At 21.5% G+C, this 10,628-nt stretch overlaps 1 protein-coding gene across 1 annotated transcript; it reads left to right on the forward strand.

Annotated features, from left to right (window-relative positions):
- The first annotated feature begins 1,990 nt into the window (after positions 1–1,990).
- Positions 1,991–8,364, forward strand: LOC127290115 (endocuticle structural glycoprotein SgAbd-4-like). Its single transcript, XM_051318504.1, has 2 exons — positions 1,991–2,236; positions 7,694–8,364. The coding sequence occupies exons 1-2, from the start codon at positions 2,225–2,227 to the stop codon at positions 8,156–8,158; spliced, it is 477 nt and encodes a 158-aa protein (XP_051174461.1). The 5' UTR covers positions 1,991–2,224; the 3' UTR covers positions 8,159–8,364.
- Positions 8,365–10,628: the final 2,264 nt, after the last annotated feature.

A 10,628-nucleotide genomic window follows, 5' to 3' on the forward strand; every position in this document is an offset into this window, starting at 1 on the left:
AAATTAATTAATACACGATGAGATAAAATTTTTTAATTCAAGGTCAATTTTAGGCCAACGCATATAAAAGAAAATGTTGGATCTTCAAAAAAAAAATTACTAACATTTTATTTATTATGAAGAAATTTTTTATTTTTTATTTGATATAATGCTATTTTGAATTTTAGTACTGTCATCAAATAAAAATTTGGTAACATGAAAATTTTATATTATTAATTGCAAGAAAGGAATACAACATTTTTCAGATAGGTATTATAATAATATTGAAAAATTTTAATTATTAAATTTTAATTTAATTAAATTACTCGTTCCGAAGAAAGAAAGTAAAAAAAATTATAGGTTATGTTTGTGATTGCTTCGATTAAAAAATTATTATGACCGTTTCGAATTAAAAAATTTAAGTTATGTTTGTGTTTGTTTTTAGCTACCAAAAAATTTTTTTTTTTCTGGCAGAATTTTTATGTTATTCATCATTAATATAAAACCAACCTGTTTTTTAAAAACCACTTTGCCACCAAATTTTTTTTTTTTTTGGCAGAATTTTTATGTTATTCACCATTAATATAAAACAACCTAGTTTTTTAAAAACCACTTTGCCACCAAATTTTTTTTTTGATGGCAGAATTTTTGTTATTCATCATTAATATAAAACCAACCTGGTTTTTTAAAAACCACTTTGCCACCAAATTTTTTTTTTTGGCAAAATTTTTATGTTATTCATCATTAATATAAAACCAACCTGTTTTTTAAAAACCACTTTGCCACCAAATTTTTTTTTTTTTGGCAGAATTTTTATGTTATTCATCATTAATATAAAACCAACCTGTTTTTTAAAAACCACTTTGCCACCAAATTTTTTTTTTGATGGCAGAATTTTTGTTATTCATCATTAATATAAAACAACCTGGTTTTTTAAAAACCACTTTGCCACCAAAAAAATTTATTTTTTTTGGCAGAATTTTTATGTTATTCATCATTAATATAAAACCAACCTGGTTTTTTAAAAACCACTTTGCCACCAAATTTTTTTTTTGGCAAAATTTTTATGTTATTCATCATTAATATAAAACAAACCTTGTTCTTAAAAACCACTTCAATTTTTCTTCAATTCTCTTTCGTGTGTCCATATAGACATATATCTGTAACAAAAATAACAATATCGTTTGGATTAAAAAATTATAAGTTATGTTTATGATCATAACCTATAACATTTTAGGCTCTTTTCACAATGGGCTTTTTATAGGCTACGTTCTTTTAGTACAAGGAGCCCATTGTGGACTCAGCCTACAAAATTATAGGTTATGTTCATGATAGTTTACTACTTTTTATAATTCATATATCGATGATGATTATTATTATTATTATTATTATTATTTTATTACATTTATTATTATTACTATTATTTTTATTTATTTAAAAATGTTGTGCGCTCTGAAGAAAGAAATAGATTATTATATAAGAAAGTAATTATTGGTTATGTTTATGATCGTTGAAATTAAAAATTATAGGTTATGTTTATAATTGTTTTGTTTAAAAAATTATAGATTAGGTTTATGATAGTTTGTAGTAAAAAAAAAAATACCCAAAAAGCACACAAATATCTTGAGTATCCATATGTAATGTTGTTGCAAAATTTTAAAATACGTTTTAATGAAAACTAATCAATCGATGTGATTTCTAGTCACATATATATATATACATAACCAAAATAGAGAGACGTCATTGCCTCATGTTTGCAATAATTAGTTCTAGTTCGATTATTATTATTATTATTATTATTTTTTTGAGGGATATCCAAAAAAAATTGTTAAAATGAGGGGGTCGGTACCAAAATTTTCTAAATTAAAAATATTGGCAAAAAAAAAAAAAATTTTTTTTTTTTATATAGATACATATACATATATATATATGTATATATATACTTTCCCAGATTATGTAAAAGTCTAGCTCCTCAAGATGTGCCGGTGTGTAGACGTACGGCCAGTATAAAGGTCGGCCGTGCCCCCATCTCCCGAAGAGTCGCTCACGAACTTCACATCGGCAATCATCCAACAGTGATCTCTATGAACACTAAATACAAACAAATATAACAACATTCACACATATACATACAAACAAACACATAAAACTAAGACGTTTATGTGAATTGAGTGAACATCACCTTTTCTGCACTGATATTGCAAATTTCTTACAACATCCAGTGTGACACCAACAACTTGACAACATGCGTTTTCTGGTGAGTCATTTAATATATAAAATTTACACACAGACAATAAAAAATCGAAATTTCACACAAATTTTAGCAAAAATTTTTTTTTTTTTTTTTTGCTAATTCAGATTGAATTTTTATAATTTTTTTACATTAAAAAAAAAAACACTTTTCTTGAATTAACCAAACATTTTTTTTTTTGAATCAAGCAAATATTTCATTGAATTTATCAAACATTTAGTTGAATCAACGAAACATTTCTTTAAATTAGCTAAATATTGAGTTAATTCAGCTAAATATTTCTTTGAATCAACTAAACATTTCTTTCAATTAGCTAAATATTGAGTTAATTCAGCTAAATATTTCTTTGAATCAACTAAACATTTCTTTAAATTAGCTAAATATTGAGTTAATTCAGCTAAATATTTCTTTGAATCAACTAAACATTTGGTTGAATTAGCCAAACACTTAGTTAAATCAACCAAATATTTGGCTAAATTAGCCAAACATTTATAGTTAAATCAACCAAATATTTGACTGAATTAGCCAAACATTTATAGTTAAATCAACCGAACATTTTGTTAAATTAGCTAAACATTTAGTTAAACCAATCAAATATTTCGTTAAATCAGCCTAACATTTGGTTGAAATGGCTAAACGTTTTTTTTTGAATTTACCAAACATTTGATTGAATTAGCCAAACGTTTAGTTAAATCAAACAAATATTTCGTGAAATTAGCCAAACATTTAGTTAAACCAACCAAATATTTCATTGAATCAGCCAAACATTTGGGTGAAATGGCTAAACGTTTCTTTGAATTTACCAAACATTTAATTAAATCAAAAGAATATTTCGTGTAATTAGCCAAACATTTAGTTAAATCAACCAAATATTTCGTTGAATCAGCCAAACATTTATAGTTAAATCAACCAAATATTTGACTGAATTAGCCAAACATTTATAGTTAAATCAACCAAACATTTATAGTTAAATCAACCAAACATTTTGTTAAATTAGCTAAACATTTAGTTAAACCAATCAAATATTTCGTTAAATCAGCCTAACATTTGGTTGAAATGGCTAAACGTTTTTTTTGAATTTACCAAACATTTGATTGAATTAGCCAAACATTTAGTTAAATCAAACAAATATTTCGTGAAATTAGCCAAACATTTAGTTAAACCAACTAAATATTTCATTGAATCAGCCAAACATTTGGGTGAAATGGCTAAACGTTTCTTTGAATTTACCAAACATTTAATTAAATCAAAAGAATATTTCGTGTAATTAGCCAAACATTTAGTTAAATCAACCAAATATTTCGTTGAATCAGCCAAACATTTGCGTGAAATGGCCAAACGTTTCTTTGAATTTACCAAACATCTAATTGGATTATCCAAACATTTAGTTAAATCATCCAAATATTTTGTTGAATCAGCCAAACATTTGGTTGAAATGGCCAAATATTTCTTTAAATTTATTAATCATTTCACTAGATTAACCAAACATTTCGTTAATTTTATCAAATATTTCGTTGAATCAAGCAAACATTTCATTGAATTGCCTAAACATTTTGTAAAATCAGCCAAATATTTGGTTTAATTATATATATATATACAAATATTTTTTATTGATTGAGGCAAACATTTCGTTAAATTAACCAAATATTACATTGAATTGACAAAATATTTCGTTAAATTAATAAAATAAATGTCAAAATGACTATATTATAAAAATAAATATTCATTTGTATATTAAATAATTATTATTTGATTCAAGTAAATATTTACTTGAACAATGTAAATATTTTCTTAAACCAGATAAATATTTACATGGTTTAAGTAAATATTTACTTGAATAAAGTAACAGATTATTTGAATCAAATAAATTTTTTTTAGTGTAGAAATGAAAAAAAGAAACAAAATTTATAAATTAAAAAATACAAATAATTGTTAATTTTTTTTTTTTTTGAAACTGCGTGTATGTTTAAAGATGAAAAATTGTTTCGTTGTATATCGAGAGAGAGAAAGAAAAAGACGATTTAGTTGAGTAATTCGCAAAAATAGGTGCGAAGCTGTTATACATTTTGTTGAATCTATAGAAACTCATAAAATAGAAAGTGAATGCTCGATGTCTGACATTTCGAGAAAATCTTATTTATATCTCTATTTATGTATAACACACATTTTATAACATTATATTAAGAATTTTGCCATTTTGCAGTTTTTTTTTAAATATCGCCCCTCGAAGTTTCGAAATAAATAGAAACTACACACATCACTTAAAAATATATTTTTTTAAATACTAAACATTTTCCTACAAGGAATTTTCATACACAAACGAGTTCAACAGCTTAACAATAATGATAATAATAATAATTATTATTTATTATTATTATTTATTATTTATTATTATTATTTATTATTTATTATTATTATTATTTTTATTATTATTTTATTATTATTATTATTATTATTTTTAAACATTTCGTTGAAACAAGCAAACATTTCTTTGAATTTATCAAACATTTTGCTGAATTAATCAAACCTTTCGTTGAATCAAACAAACATTTCTTTTAATTTATCAAATATTTTCTCCATATCATTTTTATTAATTATTATTATAAAATTATTTAATTCTTTGTAATTTATTGTTAAACACATTCTTTAAAAAAAATTTTATATCTTTTATTATAATTTATTTTATTTTTAATTAATTATTTATTTTTGTTTCGTTCTTTTTTTATAAAATTTTTTATTGAAACCTTTGATTTTACGAAACTTATTTAATATTTTTTTTTTATATTTTGATTACTTCATATAATTTTTATTATTAGCCGCATAATAATAATAATAATAATTTATTCATAGTTGCAATATATGTATTCTATATTGCAGAATAAATTTTTTTTTTAACACTAAAATTGAAAAGAATTCTAAGATTTTTAACTTTCTATATAGATAAAAAAAAAAAACAAATCCTTGATTATCAAACTTATTTTAAAAATTGAAGAAAGAAAAAAAAATATTGAAAGATAATTTAAAAAAAAAAATTTTATTTATATAAAATTTATTTGATATCAAAAATTATTATAATTAAATATAATAATTATAATATAATATAATTTTAATAATATTAATAATTATAATAATAAGAAATAATAAATTTCACTGTCCTTTTTTTATATTATATATCAGATTATATTCACTTTTATATTCATTTCTTTCATTGTTTATGGTTAATAATAAAAAGGTTAATTATAATTATATTATTTATTATAATTAAATTTATACCATTCAATTACGATTTGGTCTTCTAATAATAATAATAATATTATTTATATTTATTATTATTTGTAAATAAAATTATTTCATCTTGTGAATCAATATAAAAAGTTTATTGACCCCTCACAATGATTCAATGATTAATATCTTTCTCTCTCTCTATATATATCCTTTTTGTATATGTATATATATATATAAAATAATAAATTTCCTATATATACTATAATTTGCATTGAACGTAACAAAAAGTTATATATGTTATAATTCAATTTCCAATCATTACGATAGTAATTTATTGATCATTATCGTAATTCGCTGTGAATACAATTCAGTCTCACGGGATCCCATCAATAACTATATATATATATATATATACCTATATATAGTTAATGCTCGATAAAAGCCGCAACTATTAAATCAATCGTTCGGTAACACTTTCCATACAAAGTAATAGGATTAGTATTATAAATATATTTCTAATCTTGCTTACACGAGAAAATAATTATATTTTGTTGTTAAAGGTCAAAAAATCACTCTAAATATATGTATAATATACAATTTTTATTTTAATAATAATAATAATAATAATAATAATAATAATTATAATAATTTTAATTATTTTATACTATTTTTTATTTATATTTAGTTATAGTATTTTTTTAAATTTATATTTATATATAATGATATATTTATATTTATTAAATTCTTTGTATTATTTAAATTATTTTATAAATAATAATAATTTTTAAAATAAAATAAATTATGAAAAAAATTTTTAAGGCCACAAAATAAATTATTTTTTTTGAGAATTTAAAAAATTTTTAATTATATTTTAATGTTAATCATAACCTTAAAAAGAAGGAAACAATTTTTATATTTGAAAAAATTAAAGATAAATTAATTATTAAAAATAAACAAATAATAATAATAATTATTATTATTATTATAACAATAATTATAATAATAAGAAATAATAAATTTCACTGTCCTTTTTTTATATTATATCAGATTATATTCACTTTCATATTCATTTCTTTTATTGTTTATGATTAATAATAAAAAGGTTAATTATAATTATATTATTTATTATAATAAAATTTATACCATGCAATTACGATTTGGTTTTCTAATGACACCCTTTTTTTATATTATATATCAGATTATATTCACTTTTATATTCATTTCTTTCATTGTTTATGGTTAATAATAAAATGGTTCATTAAAATTTTTTTTTAATTCAATTATTATTTTGTAAATTCAATTGCATTGTTTTAGAAATTTTTCGTCTATTATGTTGAATTTGCCTTCACAATTAATTGTACAACACATTTTAAATCATTAAATAAAAAACTTTTGCCATCCAAATTCAATGACGTGAAAAAAAAAGAATTCTGCTTGAAGAACGCAAAGACAATATAAAAAAATGGTTAGTCGACAGGGTTGGGTTGTCAATTATTTTAAGTGTACGATCTCAAATGTTAACAAAATAATTCGTCTGTTGTAAATTTCCTGAAAAAAGTAAAGATAAATGAATTTTATAAATAAACAAATAATAATAATAATAATTAAATAATAATAATTATTATTATTATTAGAACAATAATTATAATAAGAAATAAAAAATTTCACTGTCCTTTTTTATATTATATCAGATTACATTCAGTTTCATATTCATTTTTTTCATTGTTTATGGTTAATAATAAAATGGTTTATTATATTATTTTTTTTTAATTCAGTTTTTATTTTGTGAATTCAATTGCATTGTCTCAGAAATTTTTCGTCTATTATGTTGAATTTGCCTTCACAATTAATTATACAACACATTTTAAATCATTAAATAAAAAACTTTTGCCATCCAAATTCAATGACGTGAAAAAAAAAGAATTCTGCTTGAAGAACGCAAAGACAATATAAAAAAATGGTTAGTCGACAGGGTTGGGTAGTCAATTATTTTAAGTCGACGATCTCAAATGTTAACAAACTAATTCGTCTGTTGTAAATTTCTTGAAAAAAGTAAAGATAAATTAATTATTATAAATAAACAAATAATAGTAATAATAATAATAATAATAATAATTATTATTATTATTATTATTATAACAATAATTATAATAAGAAATAAAAAATTTGACTGTCCTTTTTAGATCTTTTTTTTTTGTATAAAATTTTAATCTTTTTTTTTTCTACAATTTTTTTTAGGTTATCCTAGCGTTGGCGGGCCTATCACAAGCTCAGGATCTTTACTTCAGAGAGCCAGAGAAAATTGTTAGTGAAACACGTGATCTTGGCGATACAAGGGGAAATTATGCCTTCACCTATGAGACGGAGGGTGGTATTTTACAAAAAGAACAGGGAAAACGAAAATACGAAGGCACCAGCGATGAGACACAATTAATACAAGGTTCAGTGCAATATAATGCACCCGATGGTACACCAATTGCAATAAGTTGGACTGCCGATGAATTTGGTGCTCAAGTATCAGGTACACATGTACCAACACCACCACCAATTCCACCAGCAATTCAACGTGCACTCGATTGGTTGGCAAAACAACCATCAACAACTGAACAACCTGAAAATGAGTCTGAATATAAAGAGCCAATTAAAAAGAAGCCAGTTTTATTGAAACAACAATTTCGACCACCACAAGCGAGAAGAAATTAAAATTTAATTTTTATTTTTTTTTTATATATTTTTAGAATTTAGGTGAAAAAATAATTCACTTTTTTTTTTTGGTAAATAAATAACTTTTCGGAGGGGAAAAGAAAATTTTGTTATAGAGAGGATTATGAAAATTAGTGATTATTATATTTAGATTTAAGAAATGAAGTCAAATTTGTTCATTGAAATAAATTAAAATTATTTTTTAAGTTATGGTTTTTATTTTAATTAAATATTTTGTTTACATTTTTTTTTAAATTTTTATTAATTGCATAAATGTTGTCCTTCCGGTTTGATGGTATTTTGAAATTCGCCATTTTATCGTACGCCATAAACTAAATAAAATTTGTCAACTACCGCACCATGTTCTAATAAAAATTTAGTGACTTTTTTTTGTTTAAATTAAAAGTTACTATAAAGTTACCAAAATTTTTACTAGAATAAGGGTGCAATAGTTGACGAGAATTATGACTAATGGCGAGTTAATTTTCGTCAACTACCGCACTCTGATCTAATAAAAATTTTAGTATCAAATAATTATATATATTTATTTATAGAATTTTTATATATATATATATATATATATATATTATAAAATATTATTTGGTATTAATAAATATATTTATTTAATATAATCATCAAAGCCAAAACATTCTGCTTGGAGAACACAAGGAAGATATAAAAAAAAGGTTAGTCAACAAGGTTGGTTGGTCAATTATTTTAAGTGTAAGATCTCAAATGTGAACATAAATAATTCGTCTGCTCGTATGAATAAATCAATTCTAACCAAAAAAAAAAATTATCATTTCTAGGAATTTGTAAGTACATAACTATTATTAATTATTAATAAATTGCAAATAATATTAATTAAATTTCTACTTAAATTTAATAATAATGAGCGAAAAATTTATAAAAGAAACAATTTTTTGTTTTTTTTTCATCAATTTTTTTTTATTTTTATTTGTAAAAAAATATTAATTTACATTAGAAATATAATTAAAAAAATATATACGCATGTTCCGAAGATCCATGTGCAAAAATAGATTGTCGATTAAAATTGTGTCAAAAAATCTGAAAATAGAAATGAAACAAAAAAATATTATTTTTTTAATGAAAAATCAGAAGAGACAAACGTTTATTGTTACTTAAATAAATAATTGATTGCATTTTTAAATAGAATTTATTTATAAATAATTAAAATAATTTTTAATAAATATTTTATTTAAAAAAAAATAAATATTTACTTGAACGAGAAAGATGTTTCATTGAACCAAATAAATATTTACTTGAACGAAATAAATATTTCATTGAATCAAATAAATATTTTATTGAATTAAATAAATATTTACTTGAACCAAATAAATAATTTACTGCTCCAACTAAATAAATGTTTCATTGAACCAAATAAATATTTACTTGAATCAAATAAATAATTTACTCCAAGAAAATAAATATTTACTTGAACCAAATAAATATTTTACTTAAACCAAATATTTCTTTTAATTTGAATTAAATAAATTTTTTTCTTTTTCAATCTATAAAAATCAAAATATTGATATATTTTCTCTCACCAGCCGTGAATTTTTTCCCAACATGTTTTTTTCATTGATCCAAAATATGCTTTGCATCCTCCACTGCAACATTCACTGTCACTGTGGCAAGTTGCGCCAGTTCCTTTGCAAGCCAAAGTTGTACCAAACATGGCAAGCAAGCAAACAAGAAGAATCATGAGAGTTCTTGTGAAGTACATTTTGGGGTTTTTTTTTCTTTTACAAAAAAAAAATATACAAGAAATAAAATCAAATTATGATCTGATGTCTTGACAATTAAGTTCTATCCTTTTTATATCCGTAGAAATATCATTTTATCGATAATCATTACTTTAATTATTTTATCTGATAAGAGAATTTAAAAAAAAAAAATATTTCCTTGTTCCACTTAAAATCAAATTGAATTTAATTATATAATAAATAAGAGTTAAATTTTTTTCAAAAGGAATAATGCATTATTTGCATATGTTATCTAAATGATTTTTTTTTTTAAAAAAACCCTAATAAATTAAATATTTTGCCATAAATGATAATTTTGAATTTTTATTAAAAAAATATATATATACATAATTTTAAAAATATATAGGTATTTATATTTCAATATTAATAAATAATAATAAGAAGCGCATTATTATTTATTACAGATGTTGATTAAAAGATTAAAAAAAATTTCCTCAATTTGTTCACTTTTTTTTTGCAAATTTTAATTAAAGACAAGTGTTTTTGCAAAAAGATAAGAAATGACTTTTAACTTTTGTTCTAAAATAATAATAATAATAATAATAATAATCACCCATATATGAATCATAAAGGAGTAAACTATCATAAACATAACCTATAATTTTTTAATCCAAACGATCATAAACATAACCTATAATTTTTTTTTAATTAAAACGAAGGCCGCAAGAATTTTACAGAAAAAT

This window comes from Leptopilina boulardi, unplaced genomic scaffold (assembly GCF_019393585.1).
Source record: "Leptopilina boulardi isolate dan_hultmark-lab unplaced genomic scaffold, ZJU_Lbou_2.1 LbouV2_55, whole genome shotgun sequence".
Lineage (NCBI taxonomy): Eukaryota > Metazoa > Arthropoda > Insecta > Hymenoptera > Figitidae > Leptopilina > Leptopilina boulardi.